Genomic DNA, 19,106 nt, shown 5'->3' on the forward strand with positions numbered 1-19,106 from the left:
TGTCCTCAATCTTCAGGAGCACCTGGGTGGCTCAGGCGGTTGTGCGTCCAGCTCTTGATTTCAGCTCAGGTCATGAACCCAGAGTCATGGGATTGAGCCCCGTGTTGGGCTTCTCTCTCTCTCTCTCTCTCTCTTTCAATACCTCTGCCCCTCTTCTCCACTAGTGCTCTATCTACAAAAAGAAAAAAAAAGGTCTACAATCTTCAACATAACAGTAGGAAAAAGACCCTTTGAAAACCTGTAATCTGCTCAACTGAAAAGCTGCCTGAGTGCGTAGACAGGTCAGGAGAGGGGTAGCACTCAGAAACTCAGCATCCAGCAACTTCTAAATTGAGAAGAAAAGGATGGAATGCTCATAACTTGATCCCCAATAACCAAGAAAACAAAGTCAATCTCCCAGGCTCTGCCTACTCTTTAAGTTCTGCCTTGTGGGAAAATATGGATGAGGAAATGAAGAAGGGGAAGAGAACCAAACTGTGGGGTCAGGATGTCTTCTGAAAGAGGTCTTTCAGAAAGAGTCTTTAGCCTCTCCCAGAAGCCAGACACCAGTTCAGTGCTGGGGAAAAGGGAAGTCATGGAGAAAATTCCCATCCAGTGGCACACCACTCAGAAGATAAAGTAAATATCATTTGGAAATTCCCAGAAAGAATTTCCAAAGTCATTCTTTCCTAAAGAGGCTTTCGCTAAAAAGGCACTTATTAAAATGGAAAGAACAGGAAACAGAATCTGAAGAAACCGGGGCCCTGGCCTTGGTCCTGTGGCTGGGTAGATATGGAACGTCAAGAAAATCACATTCCACACCATGGGCCTCAGTTTCCCTATCTGAATGTAAGAGATGGAACTCCTGTCCAGAACTTGTAGTCCAATAATAATACACTGTTCCTAAGAAGGTCTAAGTAGTCTTAGTCCTTCTCTCCCTCTCTCAATCGCTCAATGATTCTCCACACCTAATTTGAAGTAAGTAACTGTTAAGGACATTAAAATGACTTATGGTATGAGTGAAAATATTCTAGAGAGAGTCATAAGGCTCACTGCCCCACAAAACTTACAAATAGTACATTGCTACAAACTTTACCCCAGTTAAACCTTGATTAACCATTGGCTGTCAGAGTTCCTCATTTCTCCTTCTGGCCCATCCACTGTGTTCACTCTCACGATTCTCATTCTGGGTGGGACAATGCCTCATTGAGCCAGACCATTCCTAGGGCCTGCCCACTAAATGCCATTAAGTATCTCCCAGTCATTGTGACATCCCTCACCGCCCCCACACTTTCAAGTGCCTCTATGGAAGTAGCACTGTCCAGTGGTGAGCAATGAAAAGTCATCACCGTCAAAGGATATGAAAAAAAAAAAGAGTTTATCACCCTTAAATCATTTGAGCCTCATTGCATCTCAGAAACTTGTAGAAAAAAATCAAAAGAAAAATAGTCTGAGGCTATTAGCTAAAACAGATTTTGGTTACCCATAGCTGTAATTTCTTCTGGCTGGACCACTATCTTCTCCCTACACTTGAGCACAGGTAACTACGAGCTGCCTGACAGATGGGTTTTCGTTTCCATTTGCTCTCTCCCTACCGGTTCCTTCTCCCACCTCCTTTTGCTTACCTGGCATAATGTCCTGCAGGATTCTGTGGGCAAAAGAAACACTAAGCAGTAGAGCAAAAGCATGTGAGTCATCGTCTTCCACACCGCTGCCTTTCTTGCTTCTATAAAAATAAATGAAAAAGCAAAGTGTCTCCAATCTGAAGCTTTCAAAGTCTCTCACTGCAGTCAGCCCGTAAGTCTGGGTTCTGTCCTGAGTGCTGTCAACTCAGACTTCTCTGCCCCAGAGGTGGCGTCCCTGTGGCCTCCCATGGACCTCACCAGGAGGCTGCAGGTGTGAGCGGCTGGTGCCAGGAAGCACAGGCAACCTGACACCTGAGGTAGGAATCCTTCCAAAGGAAGCTGCCTGCTGGGGTGTAATGAATAATAGCCCGCGTTCAGGGATCCAGCAGGATGGTTCACTCCCTGGGTTAGGCAGGCCTGAGAAACGTGTGGGTGGCTGTGGTGGAAGCTGAGTTGGGGTGCCTATGTGCAAACTCAGCCCAGAGACATCTTTCGAAGGAGAGTAAGCACCAGGCTTGGCCTATTATCTCATTCCCACCCAACTGGATTTTCGTAGGTAGGTAGCAAACTTCCCAAACTGATCTTAGACAAGTCCTGCTACTGTTATTTCTGCCAAAATTGATCTCAAAACTAAACTGATTCGTCGGCACCTAGAATAGCGCTAGAAACATGGTGGTGCCCACAATATACTCATTGAGGAAAGAGGAAAGAAGAGAGGAAGGCAAGGCGGGCAAGAAACACTGATGATTTATATCTGATCTGTGCTCTATCAGATCTGATCTATATCAGATCTCTATTTTTTAATAGTAAATTTTAATAATTTTAATATTTTTCATTTTGGGTGAAATCCTCTTTGAAATGTATTTGATATTTCTTTGCTTTTAGACGGCAGGGTTCAGAAGACTTGGACATCATCAAGAAAGGCCAGAAGCTTTTGCAATGGCTGATATTTGCTCTTTGACCATTTTTAGCCAGAAAGGAATAGCTTTTATCCTATTTGTGCATAATTCTACAGCAAATAAGGCCATTATTTTAAAGACTAGGCAAAATGTCTTTTTAGCCATATTTCCTATGTTGAAATACTAACCTAACTGAAATTCCACTGAAATCCAAAGGTTATTTACAATATTCCACATTGCCTGCTGCAGCCTCTTTCAGTGGTTTTCTAATTGTGAGGCTAACGACCAACCTATTTCTACCTATGTGCAGTCTCTTTGTTTTACTAGAAATGGAATCCTGGCCTCTTGAAAAGAAAAAAAAAAGTCACCATTCTGCATTTAGCTGTATTCAGATATTGCATTTCCATATATATTTTTTTTGTTTGTATTGTAAAAAATTCACATAATGGAACGACTAGGTGGCTCAGTCAGCTAAGCGTCCAACTCTTGATTTCAGCTCAGGTCATGATCTCATGGTTCGTGAGGTTGAGCCCCACGTCGGGCTCTGAGCTGACAATGTGGATGCTGCTTGGGGTTCTCTGTCTCCCTCTCTCTCTGCCCCTCCCCTGCTCACTCCCTAGCTCTCTCTCTCTCTCAAAAATAAATAAATAGTTTTAAAAAATTCACATAATAAACAATGTTGTGATATAGAAAGAAAAAAAAAGGCTTTCTGCTGAAGGTCCCTAGTTCTTTAAGCACAAGGATTATGTTGTTGCTCATCAGTTTTAAGTATATTTAGTTGCAACCCACATGGGCATACAATTTCAAATAAATTTCAGCCACATTGGGGGCGCCTGGGTGGCTCAGTCGGTTGAGCTTCCGACTTCGGCCCAGGTCACGATCTCACCGTCTGTGAGTTCGAGCCCCGCGTCGGGCTCTGTGCTGACAGCTCGGAGCCTGGAGCCTGCTTCGAATTCTGTGTCTCCCTCTCTCTCTCTCTGCCCCTCACCCACTCATGCTCTGTCTCTCTCTGTCTCAAAAATAAAATAAAACATTAAAAAAAAATTAAAAAAAAAATTTCAGCCATGTTGGCATCCTTTTTTTCCAAGTCTTCCAAATGGATAACAATTCAGTATGAAAATCATCAGTCTTACCACAAAATTTAAAAAAAAATTAAAAGCCACTGATGAATTTGTTAGCATAATTTTCATAAAATCAGAACATGAGTCCATGTTTTTCTGATTTACACAAATTTAATTTCATTTTTTTAATGTTCATTTTATTTTTGAGAGAGAGAGAGAGTGAGACAGAGCATGAACATGCGTGAGGCAGAGAAAGAGGGAAACACAGAAACGGAAGCAGGCTCCAGTCTCCAAGCTGTCAGCACAGAGCCCAACGTGGGGCTCAAAATCACAAACCTTGAGATCATGTTGGACGCTTAACTGACTGAGCCATCCAATTGCCCCTATTTTACTTCATTTTAAATAGGCTCCGTGCCTAATGTGTGGCTTGAACTCACAACCCTGAGATCAAGAATCACATGCTTGGGGTACCTGGGTGGCTCAGATGGTTAAGCGTCCAACTTCAGCTCAGGTCATGATCTCACAGTTCGTTTTAGCCCCACATCAGGCTCTATGCTGACAGCTCAGAGCCTGGTGCCTAGAGCCTGCTTCAGATTCTGTGTCTCCCTCTCTCTCTGCCCCTCCCCCACTTGTGCTCTGTCTCCCTCTGTCTTTCAAAAATAAATAAATGTAAAAAAAAAGAAAAGAAAAGAATCGCATGCTTTACTAACTGTACCAGTCAGGTGCCCCTTCATTGGTTTTATATTAAAATTCTCATTATACAGAACGTTTTCTCTTTAACTAAAACTACTTTTTAAAAAGATTTAAAGAATGATAGAAGACAACAAACTTTCACTGTTCTGCCCAAACACTCAAATAGATTCTTTTTTAAGGGCTGGGAAGAAGTTGAATAACTAGATAAGTTCAACAAAACAATATGAAAACTACTGTTTGCTTAAAATGTTAAGGTGTTATATTGAAAAAAGATCCTTATTTTAGGGTCCCATTGTTTTAAATTTTAAACATAGCTGTTTTAATTTCATCAATATGCATTTTGATTATTAACAAAATTATTTTTATGCATGGCAAAATGAGCACTTTGTGCTATATGTGGTAATGCCCTTCACAGACCTTACAGTATGGACTTTTTCGATAGTTATTCTGCTATTAAAATTTTGGAGCCCAGAATTTTCTAGCAACTTCTTTGCTATCCGGGACTAGCATGCCATGGAAGGACTGGAGACCACAACTCTGGAATGCTATCTTTGCCCAAGTTTCAACAACAGTGGAACTCTAAGTACATTCTGAACTTTTTCTTAATTCTTTTACTTAGAAGAAACAGTTTCTAAAGTTGGCTTTTTTGGCATTTTGCTTAAACACAGCTCTTTAAGTAAAGTGGACTTCAATAAAATCAATTTTCTTCCAGACTTGTTGATATGAAGCCATAGTCATCAGCTCTTTTTCCAATCCTGTGAAAGCAAAAAGTTTGAAAGAAGACAAAAGAAAACAGCAGCAAGAATCCAATCTTTGGACCCCCACCGCCTCCCACCTTCTTCCGATTTCCTTCTGAAAAGCTTTTGGTTTCTAATGGTTCAGACCTCCTTCCACCAGCTCAGCCTCACACCTTTCTGAAATGCAAGGGGGGGGGGGGGAGGGTTTGGGAATGTAACTCTTCCCTCTAAAACCAATGTTTGTAAACTTTTCGTGTAGCCCAAGCCAAACAATTTGCTACAGACATTGACTTCAGAGGAGGCTTATCTCTCAAGAACATACAACCTGAAAAAACAGTCATCTCATGCGATTCACACCAAAAAAAAAAAAAAAAAGGCAATTACATCAGCACTGACATTTCACAAGGTAAAACGTGCCAAAAAGAAAATGTTACTTGTTTTTTTATTGTTTAGTTAAGAAACCACTTCCCTTCTCCTTTATAAAGGAGGAGGAGGAGAACAGTAAAGGTACTGGTAACTTGGCTAGATCTGCAAAGAGATAGTATTTCCAAAACATCCAAACTAGAAGATGTTTTCCCATTCTCTGTCTGCTTTCGAAATCTGAAAAAGGTGCCTAAGATGTTTAATGTATGTGTTTATTCAACAGACAGAAAATGAGCTCCTCATTTGCAAGCAATGTCCTAACAGCTCGAAATTAAACAACCACAAAGATAACTTCTTTCCCTGTCTCCTCACTACCTTGGGGAAGCCACAGGCTAATGAGGCTTCTGAAACATCTCCAAGGGTTTGGGAACTTGGATGGGCTTTGTTCCCAGAAGTCCTGCAGACTCTAGGAGTCAAAGCTAGTCAAACAGGCATGACAGCAAGGATTCCAAAGTTCCAAATTTCACAAAAAGATTCTCATCTTTGCTAACAATTTAATTTCGAAATATCTCTTCCTATCTCTATGTCAAATTCCTCCAGCCCAAAGCCATACGTTGATTGGCAACAGGCACAGGTCACTAATGAAAGACAAAGCAGGCAAGAAGAGCAGGTGAGCTGCACGCTGGGACATGTTCCCTGTGTGGCTCCATCAGAAACAAACATTTGCTTAATTTAAACGCACACACATCAGCGAGGGAGACCAGAGCTATTTTATAATAGCTTGATTAGGGAGTAACAAATCTTGATTAGGAAAAAACAAAGGTATACTGGAATACGAATCGTGGCAATCACGAACAAAAGGAAACAGAAGTCCAGGCAGGACTTTATCAGCCACTCAGGAGTATTTCAATCACCAGCTGTCAGCCGACAGTCTGCAGCTATTACTTGCATAATTAGGTTTTGCAGTGAGTTGCTGAGGCTTCCAGTGAGATCTGCAAAATGCTGTCAAAGCTCCCAAACAGCCTGGGAATACACTTCGGATGATCTCAGGGGTGGATGATCCCATTGCGTCTGTCTGTCATTTAGCCATCCCACTGTCTTACCTCCTAGTCACTCACCAATCCCACCCGTCCTGCCTGAATCAGACATCACGGAAGGGAAGAGGAGAATAAAACAAATAGTCACTGTCTGTTTACTCTGTGTCTGGCACTATGTCTGCCTTGACTCTTTTATTATTATTATTACTATTATTATTTTATTTATTTTTGAGAGAGAGCACGCACGCACAGCAGAGAGAAAGGGAGACAGAGAATCTCAAACAGGCTCCAAGCTGTCAGCACAGAGCCCTACACGGGGTTCAAACCCAGCGACGGGGAGATCATGACCTGAGCCGAAATCAAGAGCCTAACACCCAACCGACTGAGCTACCAAGGTGCCACTGCATTAACTCTTTTAATGTCATCAAGTAGTTCTGTGACATTGAAGTGACTTCATGTTTTTACAAAAGTAAGGGGCTAAAAGTTGACCCTGCCTAACCTCACAGGTATTTGAACCCAGGTCTGTGATTTTTTTTTTTTTTTTTTTTTTGGTATGTCATATGGCTTTTCTAATAGAAGAAAGAGTTGATCTTTGTATGGGGTTAATTCTCTCAGAACATTTTCACAGGTAACTTTCATCTTGCCATCATAAAATTTTATGAGCTAGGCAGAGAAGTTATCATTTTCCTTTTTTATCGAAGAAGAAATTGTCCAGATACCAAGTAGCTTCCCCACAGTGGCACCCCAAGGTATTGGAAGACCCTGACTCTTTTCACCCCGATCCAGGCTCTTTTAACTACATCATTCTGTCCTTTCCTCCTTCTTGTCATAAAGATATAAAAAGGCTGGCCATCATCTCTAGCAAAAATAATAATAATAAATTGATTGATTGGATAGAAAGATAGATAAATGAGAGAGATCTAGGTTTAAATGACCTTAAATAAACTTAAAAATTAAATAGAATTGCCTTCAGAATTCCTTCTGTCCTTTTCCTGAGTCATGTCCCATGCTGTGCCCAAATGCTCAGGCTCTTGCTTTCAGCTGCAGTCTAGAAGCTCCCTCCTTGGACAAAACTCCTCACTCTGAAGCAACCTTTCTCACATCAAGGCCCTCTTTCCTAGGTCTTAAGAAATTCATTTCACTGACAAAAAGGAACAGTTAACCAATCAGATAAGCTGACTCCCAGTGAAGTGAAAATGAATACCAGTGGTGATGTGATTTAGTCATCCCAGGTAAGTATACATTTTAACAGGGTTTTTCTAGAGGTAACCTCTCCCACAGGAGGAAATAAAGGCAGGGACCCAGGTCAGTAGGCCAGATTCTTGGGAGTAAGGATGGCTCTCCATGCCCCAAACCACACCCACAGAGCTACATACTCACATGTTTAGATGAGCCCTCAGGTTTCTCCTGAAACCCAATTTTTTTTAAAACTTTAAATCATTTTCATTGGTTTCCCCAAACCTTGGCCAGCTTCTCTAAACCTTTTTTGAACTGGCTGCTTTCCTCCTTAGGCATGTAGGTTTCAAGCAGTGCTAAGTAATGGATGATTACTCATACCTGAAAGATAAATAGTAAACAGGGATGAAGGTGTGCAGAGGGCATCGATGTCAGGCACTTGGTATAGGTGTGCCCTGAGAATCAGCTCCCTCATGAGTCACCACAAAACCAAGGAGAGGATTTATCTAATAGTCAGAGGCTGCCAGGATGAGTTAAAGAGATCATACAAGTATACAAAATGTGGAAAGGAATGCTGAAAAGCCTGGTAAACCCAAATCATTGTAGGACTACAACACTTCTGGGGCCCTAGCATATAGAAAGAGCTGGTAAGGCAAAAAGCATGGTGTGCAAATTTGCTGATGGCACTTGTACATACAGTAGCCGAAAAAAGAATATGGGAACAGTATCAATGTCAAACAACAGTGAAGGGGATAGGAAATTATGATAAATCTGTATAAAGGCAAGTATAATATTTTGTCAAAACACTGGAAGGACACCAAAGTATTAGCAACTACCAAAAAAAAAAAAAAAGATCGAATGATTTTCCACATACTCCATTCTTTGTTTTCCACAAATAGATTTGTAATTGGGGAAAAATAAATTCTTTAGCATTGTGGCAGAAAGAGCATGAAGTAGGTTGAAAGTCAGAAGATCTGTGTTCTTCCTCCAATTCTGTCATGATTCATGTTCTGAAATTTGGCAAGATCTTGAACTTCTCTGAGCCTCATTTCTTCATTCATTCAGAAAACATTTATCTTGGGTCTGTTTCATGCAAATAAACTTGAGGATCCAGAGACAGTTATGAAGGAAGACAAACAAGACAAGGTCTTTGGGAATCGGAAGTCTAACTACGGAAGATGGAAAATATAAAGGGTATACATTAACGCTATAAGTATTCCCTCTGAGGTCTACAAAATATACTTTACAAACCTATGGCAAAAAGTCATAAGCTCTCCCTCCAGGGACTTTGGGGAGCATCACAAACAAGGTGGCATTTGGTGTGGATCTTGCCAGGAGGTGAGGAAGAACAGTATTCCAGACAGAGAAATAGTAGGTCCAAAGCAGGAAGCATGAAACAGCCAGGCATGTTCGGAGATGACTGGGAAGGTCACGAAGTTGAAACAACAGGTGTGTGATGGAAAAGCAATATATGTAGCTCATCAGCTCTGATGCTCTGATGCCAAAATGAGGTGGGTTATGTGCCACAGGAAAGCAATGGGATTCTTCCATGGACAATGAGGAACCATCAAATCCTTTAGTGACAGCATCAGAAGTCATTTAAGAAAATTATTCTGCCAACAGTGTAGAGGGTAGGAAAGAAGGCAGAGATGAGGGCCAGGAAGCCAGTGGGGAGACCGTTCCTTAATCCAGGAGACCAATCATAAAGCCAGGACCATGGCAACGGCATTCAGATGGATTCAAAAAGAACCCAGTGACCAAAAGAGCAAGAAGAAGGGATGAAGAAGTGACTACTATTAAAACTTAGGTTTAGAAGAGTAAGCAAAAGTTTAGGAAAGAAAGCATTCGTGAAAAAGGTAGTAGAGAAAAATGTGAGGTGGATGTTTCTAGACTAAGCATCCGGGTGGGTTGGGGTGACCTTAATCAAGAGAGGAAGTACAGAAGGAGAAGCAAGTCTGGAAGACAAGAGAAACAAAAGAGATAGCCGAGCTAATATTCAGGTAGTACATACCTGGAAAAATATGTCTCAAGAGTTATGTATTTCCATTAATGTGAATTTGCTCCCAAAGCACTTCTATCAGCTTTCAGCTTTCAGTAGTCGTCAGCATTTTTTTCTATAAAAGCCACACTACTGTCATAGCTGTGGACCACATGGAGCCATAAATGCTTTATCCTTCTGCAAAAGCCTCCCAGAGCTGTATCATCACAAGAGTGAAGGCTCAGAAGTGAACAAGCCCAGCATAAAAGCACATAATAACTAATCGTTATAAAACAACTCTTAGATGATTAAAAAGCATAAGTCTCATCACCTAAGAATGATTTCTGAACTATGGATGTCAATAAAAGCATTAAATTTGAATTTTGTACAATATAAACCCTCATAATTATGCTCCTTGATGAGTAATAATTCCATTTTCTTTTCACAAAATGAGAATATTAAAGTGAGAAATTAAAAAAAAAATTTTTTTTAACGTTTATTTATTTTTGAGACAGAGAGAGAGACAGAGTGTGAACGGGGGAGGGGCAGAGAGAGAGGGAGACACAGAATCGGAAGCAGGCTCCAGGCTCTGAGCCATCAGCCCAGAGCCCAACGCGGGGCTCGAACTCACAGACCTGAGCTGAAGTCGAAGGCTTAACCCACTGAGCCACCCAGGCGCCCCCTAAAGTGAGAAATTTTAAAGAGCATTCTTACTCTGATCAACATGGTAGTGGAGGGATTAAAAATGTGGATTTCTTGACTCAGTGCCTTAATAATTACATTAAAATATGCACACTCATTCAACCAGAGATATTTTTCATTAGATCACAGGTTGGAGTTTTAGATTATTTTTTTTTATTTACTTATTTTTGAATGTTTTTATTTCTTTCTGAGAGACAGGGAGGGAGAGAGAGAGAGAGAGAGAGAGAGAGACAGGATGTGAGTGGGGAGGGGCAGAGAGAGAGGGAGACACAGCATCTGAAGCAGGCTCCAGGCTCCGAGCTGTCAGCACAGACCTTGAACTCCTGAACTGCAAGAACCTGAGCTGAAGTTGGCACTTAACCGACTGAGCCACCCAGGAGCCCCTCTGATTACTATTTCAAACTGAAAATAGTTATTTCAGATGAAAAACGTCCGTGCTTTTTTTTTGGTGCTCTTTATGTGTCTCACGTTTGACATTTGGTACCCTCTCATTTATATTACATATATTTGAAAGTAATTATCTAGGGGCGCCTGGGTGGCTCAGTCGGTTAAGTGTCCGACTTCAGCCCAGGTCGTGATTTCGCGGTCCGTGAGTTCTAGCCCCGCTTCGGGCTCTGTGCTGATAGCTCAGAGCCTGGAGCCTGCTTCGGATTCTGTGTCTCCCTCTCTCTGACCCTCCCCAGTTCATGCTCTGTCTCTCCCTGTCTCAAAAATAAATAAACGTTAAAAATAAATAAAAATAAATAAATAAATAAATAAATAGAAAGTAATTATCTATAACTCATATGTATGGAAGAGTCATGAATTATTCTTTTCTAACATAAATAGAAAAAGAAAAATGTCCTTGAGTAGATCTTCAAAAACTATAAAACAGTAAAAAAACAAAACAAAAAAAAAAAAACCACTAAGAAACCTGGAAGGGTATTTCCATCCTGTTTAGTTCTACATATTGGACAAAAAAAATCTTTCTGGGGCACCTGGGTGGCTCAGTTGGTTAAGCATCCAACTTCAGCTCAGGTCATGATCTCACAGTTCATGATTTCCAGCCCCGCATCAGGCTCTATACTGACAGCCTAGAGCCTGCTTCAGGTTCTACGTCTCCTTTTCTCCCTGTCCCTACCCCACTCACACTCTGTCTTTCTCTCTCTCTTAAAAATAAACATTAAAAAATTTTTTTAAAAATCCTTCCACTTTTGGTTCCTTACATTTTACTTTCTTTCTTGTGTTACATGCCTTTTCTCTATATTCACTTCATTTCTTGCTGGAATGTATCTTTTTAAACTTCCTTTTTTTTTTTTTTTAAGTTTATTTATTTATGTTGAGAGAGAGAGAGCCAGCAGGGGAGGGGCAGAGAGATGGAGAGAGAGAACCCAAGCAGGCTCTGGGCTGTCAGCATAGAGCCCACCGTGGGGCTCAAACCCACAAAGTGTGAGATCACGACCTGAGCCAAAATCAAGAGTCTGACGTTCAACCGACCAAGTCACCGCGGCACCCCTTTTCAAACTTCCTTTGATGAAGATGTCTGCATTGCAAACTCTCTTAAACTTTGAATGTCTAAAAATATTCTTACTTTATTCTCATTTTGGATGATTCAATGAATGAGTAATGATCAAAGCATCAGTGTTTCCTTTTTTTAAATGTTTATTTACTTTTGACAGGGGGGAGAGGGAGGGGCAGAGAGAGAGGAAGACAGAGGAAATGGGCTCTGTGCTGACAGAGAGCCCGACATGGGGCTTAGGCTCACAAACGGCGAGATCATAACCTTAGCCGAAGTCAGATGCTTAACCAACTGAGCCATCCAGGCGCCCTAAGGCAGCAGTGTTTCTATTCAAAGGGTGATTTGTTTCTAATTTGGTTCTTGGACAGAAAGAGACTTGCTCCAAGTAAGTTTTGAAATGGCTTTCATGGAGGAGATCCCACAAGAAGGACAGCTGGCAAAAAGAACCAAGGCACAGGGAGCTCAGGTGAATGAGGCAGAGCGTCTCAGGCACAGCCAGCATTTTGGAGGAAAGCAAGATCTTCTGGATAAATCCATCGGGGAGGAGTCAGCACTTTCTATATTTAGGACAAGCACACCATGACCGTGATGACCATGTGTAGCAGGCACACAGTTAGCAGTCATGAAACCAGGTTGGCACGGGGGTAACTATGTTTTGCGCTACAGTTGAATGTAAACAGCACCGGAGCCCTATTTGAACCAATGATGGAAAATTTGCCCATACAAGATCAACTCATCGATTTTCAGTTTAAACTAGGTCTCTTTTGAGCAATTCAACATTTGCTCCTTCTTTTCCTCTTCCTTTCTCCCCAGGGATGATATCCTAGCATCAGAAGAGAGGCATGCAAGGCTAAGCCTCCAGCCATGCTACTTTCTGCTGCTCTGGACAATCACGGCTAGTCTTTGGGCCTTGGTGTTCAGCCTGCACATCTGTGCCACACTCTTTTCTCTGGCAGCCAGGTCCACAGAGATCACACTGATTATTTTCTCAATGTTCAAAAACTACCCAGATCAGGTCCGGTCTTTGCAACTTCCCACGGACATGGGGAACTGCTCCTCTCTCTCCCTGCTCTGATTCAGAACACAATCTTTCTCTCCCCTAAGGTCCAGTTCTTGCTCGAAGAAGCCCAGTCTTCTTTTTGGAATCAGCTGGAAGCAGGACACTATTCAGCCATTTTGCATTGGCTTTGTGCATCTCCTGCTTTCCTTCATCAGTTATTCTCCCTCCCCAACCCCCACGCCCCAGAGCACAGAGACTCCCTGGACATTGGCAACCCAGTTCCCCTGGAGGTGACAGGACCTTCCATGGGTACTCAGGGGCAAGGAGCACTAAATGCTGAGATACCCAGCATTAGGGACCGTCACAAAACATCTGCACGACAAAGCTTGCACAGAAGTGATGGTGCCACTCTCTTTCCAGCTATGAGACAATCCAAGACTGCTTAAGACTTTCAAAATTCTTGCCAGACTCTTCAAGAGGGAACCCCTTCAAAGACAAGGCTGAGACAGAAATTGCTGCAAGACAATTGCAGGGGGAGGGGTGACTCAGAGACTGCTAACCGATTTAGAGAATTTCTATATGGAAGCATGAAATCTTAAAGACCAGATGTGTTCTGGGGGAAAATGTATGCTTGCCACAACTGGAACATTATGCCCAAGAAGGGCCCTTTAATGGTATTTACTCATACGCGTTGTCTAATGCATAGTAACTTATAAGGCCTGCTTTGCTATGGACAGAGTTTTCATTTTGTTGTTAAATAGATTTAATTTGTACTTTCCTATACAAAACTCTCAAAAGAACAGAATCATTCTCCATCATTCCATTCTTTTAAAACAATGACATATAATTTGAAAAATACCAGCAATAGGAAATAATGGCTTTGACTTCTCGACAGTCAGGTGTTCTTGAATGTAGCCTTTCAGAACTCAATGTGCATTTCTTTTGGAGGAATACACTGGACACCTATTATGATTATTGTTATTAATAATTTGCCTAGCCGTCCCCACAGCACTCACATATGTCTGGAAACTGCTTATGTCATTCCTGTTTACTGTTCATGCAGCCATTTTGAAGATGGGCCAGGCCAGAGCTGAGCCTGTCTGGGCCAACCAGTCCTCACCCCAGGGACTTTCAGGCTTCGATAGGAGGAAGGGAATGGGAGTCACTCATTTCTAGAGAAGCTGAAAAAGAAAAAAGCTGCCACCCATAGCAGTAATTTCTGACTTTGGTTGCACATTCCCAAAAGAACTTTTTAAAAAATTGCCAATTTCTAGACTCCAGTCTAGACCCATTGAATCAGAACTTCTGGCAGTAAGGCTCAGCACTAATATTTCTCCAAAACTATTTAATTTTGAATAATTTCATTACTACTGGAAAGTTTAAAGAATTATACAGTGAACACTAATATACCCCTTCACTTAGATTACATTAATTATTAATATTCAGAATGAATGAGTTTTTAAAAACTCCCCAGCTGATACTAATATACAGAAATGAGATCACCCCCCCACCCCTGCCCAGCGATCTGTAATTGCGAAGAATCCAACTACAAAAAAGGACAGTACAAAATGAAGCAGATACGCCAAGAAGGAAAAAGATTTTAAAACAAGAGAGTCCTGGTAATGCTCAGAATTTTGTATTTCACGCCCTGGGTTCCACGAGATACCCTAGTATCTTTATAATAAAATCACCTTTGGGACTTAAAGTAGTATGATTTAGGAGCTTGTTCAGTGGAATCAAAAAATTCAAGAATAATATGCAAAGGCAGTATGATTCTACAGACTCGCCCCTAACTAAAAATGAAACCAGAGTTTATTGACTTGAGAGATCAAATACATTAAAACACATACATGCATGCACGCACGCATGCACACATGCACTTAAGTCATGAATTCCCGAGATAATGGAATCACAGATAATGCCACATGCTAACCTAGGGTTCTGTGGAAGAACCCACTGGTGTTCTAAAGCAGATTGTTTTTCCACTGGTGAATTAAGTCCCGTCTTGTACAATGCAGACACAGTACCAAAGGGGGGGAAGGGGGTGGTGGCTGTGGGAGTACCCTGCCCCAATGGTGGGAACTAAGTATTCTATCAGTGAGGTGGTTCAGAACCACCAGAACATGCTGATAATAAAAGGGAGATTGAATTTTAGTTGGTTCTATTATTTTTTTAAGACACAGTTAGAAATATTATTCTCCATAGATATTGCAACCCATTATCTCCTGGACCCAGAACCACTTCCACCCCAGACCCTGTGCCTCTGCTCCCTGGTCCAATTTTAAATATTTATTTACTTTTGAGAGAGACAGAGAGTGCAAGCAGGGGAGGGGCAGAGAGAGAGGGAGACAGAGGATCCAAAGTGGGCTCTGCACTGACAGCAGAGATCCTGATGTGGGACTTGAACCCACGAATCGTGAGATTCATGAGCTGAGCCAAAGTCAGAGGTTCAACTGACTGAGCTACCCAGGTGCCCCATTTGTGACCACGTTTTAGAAAGACCAAGCTGTCACCAGGCTTGGAGCTGTTCCTCCGCCCCCCACCCACCCCCCCAATCTCAATACATTTGAATAAGAGTTGTGGTTTGTATTACAGATGTTCATTCATTTTGAAAAAAAAAAAAAAACAACAAGGATGCTGTAACTGTATATCATGCAAATACAGGGTTTGGACTAGTGCCATTTTAGGATACTAGCCCTACAGGCATAACGTACAAGTTTTGCAGTCTTTTAAGGCTAATTATTTGCCCTGCAATGTACTTGAAATCATTTCTCTGAGCTACAAATAAGTTGATGTTTCCAAACTAGAAGAATAAAAACAAACTCTGAAAGAGATTTAACGCAGTTAACCAGAGATAGTGTGAGATGAATTCAAGCCTCACTCTTTCATCTGTGCGTTTACTGTAGAAACACACACTTTGTCAAAATTCAACGGATAGGAGTTTTTAAGCAAAACTAAACTCTCAAAATTCACTTTCAAGAAATAGCGATAAAGAATCCTTCTGAAAAAGGCAGAAGAGCTAAGCAGCCACCACAGTAATTTACAGCAGGATGTGAAAGTCAATGGAAACAGAGGGGTTTGGGCATCCCCTGCCCACTGTGGAGATTGACGCAATGCAGAAGAGCTTATGAGCTGAGAGAAATGTCCCCAAAGTTTACAGGCCTCCTGAGAAAGTCTAATCTGAGGAAAGCAAGATTCAGGATCAAATTCTCAATGCCATAAGTTAGTCGTTGGAAGTGCAGGATCTTTTTTGTAAAAAGTGTAAAAATACTCCTGTTTTCAGAGAGACTTTGAAAGCTGGTGATATCCAGTAATAAGTAAAATTATAGAGAAAACATCACAAAGGTTGATGAGGGGAAATAATGATTTAATAAATAGTGGATTCGCTTCTCTTATTTGCACTTAATCATTTTGAGGCCATTAGAAAACAAAATGATGTCTTCAAAGAATCCAATTTCCTGGACTCTGATACTTGGATGGAATCCGAGGAGCAGAGGGTAATAAAAACAAAATATTTTCTTACCGGACTGGAGCTCTAAATGAATTATGTCAAGTGCCTTCAAATGATCAAATTCCTTTTTAATACTTATTCACTGTGTATGTTATTAATTGAATCCCAAATGACAAAACCTCTAAAGTGTAGAATCATAATGCATGGCTCATCTCTGAAATCCTCTCCGAAGGAAGTCACTGGAGGGAGAAGGAGGACGTGGGAGTACTCACTGTGGCTAGCCAACAGCAAAGTCACCAGCACATTTGCCCCACTCCGTGGCAGCTGAAGACACAGGTGTCAATGGCTCTCCTCCGTTGTATCTGGCAACAAATCAGCAGGCTCCTGTACCTCTGACCAGTCAATTTAGCCCCGAATGGCGGATACTCAAGCTGAGGCATTCAGGCTGGGCCCTGCCCTAGCGCCAGCCCCATATACAGGGGCCCCACAGCCCGACAGACGAGTCCTGCATAGGAGTAGCTCCTGCAGTGGGAGGGGCACAGTACCGGAGAATGGATGAGTCACACACTAGATGATACACTCACAGACTCTCACAATAAGCAAAGGCTTCCCTTTTTGGCAATGGATCCAGGACTACAGTGGTGGCTCAGGATCCTTCGTTCTTGACTATAGCTATTGACATCCTTATGGATCTGCCTCAGCCTGAAAATGGGGAATGGAAAACACAAGCCTGGAGCTCTGTCTTTGGCTGACTTTCTGGTCACTAGGGTTATGGGACTATGGGTCTCTGCTTGTTTCTGGTTGTCCCTAGATCCAGGCACAAGGTAGCACTGCAGTTCCTAACCTCTCTGTGGGTCGATGGGGTCATGCAGGTTTTTGGCCATGGTGACCAGCAATTCAAAATGGTAGCCTGGGTCACTGAATGAAAAGCAGAGGGCCTTGCTGACCTCTGATGGGCATGAGCAAAAGTTACTCCTCATTGTTCTTAGTCACTGAAATTTGGGAGCCATTTGTTACCTCAGCATAACCCAGCTTCTATTCACTGACACAAGGACCAAGGTATTTGGAAGGCAACATGGGCAGTGATGTATCTTTCTAACTTCAAAACACTCTAATTTTTTTCTCTTTTTCATCATTCATGGGCTTTCTAGCTCTCCCAAGCTTGTGTTTCAAAAACCACACTTATGTTTATTTACGGAGTGGCATTTTTCAAAACCCTAAGAAGTTCTTATAGTGTTGTGGAGACATCCCTTATTTTTAATCCCAGCAGCAAAGTCACCGGCACATTTGCCCCACGTTTGCTTCCTGGCTAGTTCTTGATCTTCTAGGGCGTGGCAAGAGATTTGAGAATCCCCTTTGAGGCTGAAATCCACTCGAGTCCATCCATCGAATGGGAAAATCCAGCATTTTTGTTGTGTATATACAATGTGCCCAATGTGCCATATAGTGGTGGATATATTGCCTTACATGAATATGACCCCTGATGTCTCAGGGCTCACGGTCTAGTTTGGAAGAGAAGAGACCTACACGTGAAAGTGGACAAGGGCTTCTCTGCTGAGAGCTGAAGCAGTTAGTCCAGTGCAGGAGAAATTTGATGGAGGCTGGGGGTCAGGGCCGCTTCTTGGAGCATGCAGGGCTGGGCCAGGGCATATCCATTCATATGGATGAGCAAAGTTTGGGCAGCAGGAAAGAATGAGGCTTGTTCATAGTTCATTTGCTCAGCAAACTTTTATTGAGCCCCTACTAGACACCAGGAATGTAAAGGCTGGAAGTGTTCCCAGAGATCATCCAAGCCCAACCTCACACTGCACACTGAGAAACCAACTGGCTCTTCCTACCTGGAGCTCTTACCTTTTTAAAAGGTAAGTCCTGGCCTAAACTAAATAAAGCAGCGCTCACAAGCATGCCTCCAGCCTCATCACCAGTCATGCCCTGCCTCACGTGTTGCACGCTGGTAATGCCTTACTATTTTCATCATGTTTCAAGGGTCCAGGCCTCTGGGCATACTGTGTCCTATGCCTAGGACAACTTACCCACTTCTGTTCGCTGGCTAACTCCTTGTCCCGAGTGAGGATTCAAACTCACTGTCTCTTTCTTGAGCAAGTCTCCTCCAGAGCCTGAGGTGAAATGAGTACATTTCCTTCTGCGTACATCTTTATGGCTAATTTTGCGATGGCGGAATCTGAACCTTCCCCTCTGAAGTCATCTTCATCAGAGTTGCAACCTAGCCTGTCTTGTTCATCTTGCTCTAGCTGCCAAATTGGTTCACATCCCTTTTCCTTCTATTAGCCTCTTCTGCAGCCTGAAAGGCATCCGGCTATCCCCACCCACAGCTTCACTTGGATGACTCACTCCTCACTCTCATCCCCAGTCTCCTCCACTGCTGGACCTTCCAGGACCAACTAGCCCGGCCCGGTTCCCTGCTTCACACCGCCGCGATCCGTGGCACACAAGACCGGCACCACCTCATCATTTAGGTTTCAGTTCAAATATCATCTCCTCGAAGAAGCACTCCCCGATTTGGCGGTCATTATTTACCTGTACAAGGCCGTTCTGTCCTTTTCCTTGCCCAAAACCCACATCTGATGACTCATGATTATTTTGAATCAACTGTGCCAATTTGGGTCCCCTTTGCTAGTCACCGAATCAAATGTGGGCAGGTGACTGTGTTCAGTGAGTTTCAGGGGAAAGTCCACTGGGAGATGACAGAGTTCTAGGAAGAAGTTTCTCCTGATAAAATGAGGGAGCTACTGTAGGAGGAAAAAAAGCTATCTTTTCTCCTTTCCCCCACCTCCTTCTCTGTCTGGTTTTGGGAGCCATAAGAAGATGTGATGTCTGCAGCTATGGCAGTCATCTTGAAAACATGAGGCTGAAGAAAATGAGGAAAATACCAACATGCTAAGGAGT

General features: G+C 42.4%; 1 protein-coding gene across 3 annotated transcripts in view; it reads right to left on the reverse strand.

Moving 5' to 3' along the window:
• The window catches only part of LOC106973943 (adhesion G-protein coupled receptor F2), a 40,029-nt gene extending 23,131 nt beyond the window's left edge, over positions 1-16,898 (reverse strand). The window contains exons 1-3 of one of the 3 annotated variants that reach the window (XM_053222707.1): positions 16,472-16,898; positions 7,775-7,951; positions 1,605-1,705 (exon numbers count right to left, since the gene is read on the reverse strand). In XM_053222707.1, the coding sequence (XP_053078682.1) occupies positions 1,605-1,676 (72 nt within the window). In that variant the 5' untranslated portion in view covers positions 1,677-1,705; positions 7,775-7,951; positions 16,472-16,898. The other 2 variants (XM_027057601.2, XM_053222708.1) reach the window with 2 other exon arrangements.
• Between the last annotated feature and the right edge of the window lie 2,208 nt (positions 16,899-19,106).

The sequence above is a fragment of the Acinonyx jubatus genome, chromosome B2 (assembly GCF_027475565.1).
Source record: "Acinonyx jubatus isolate Ajub_Pintada_27869175 chromosome B2, VMU_Ajub_asm_v1.0, whole genome shotgun sequence".
Taxonomy (NCBI): Eukaryota; Metazoa; Chordata; class Mammalia; order Carnivora; family Felidae; genus Acinonyx; species Acinonyx jubatus.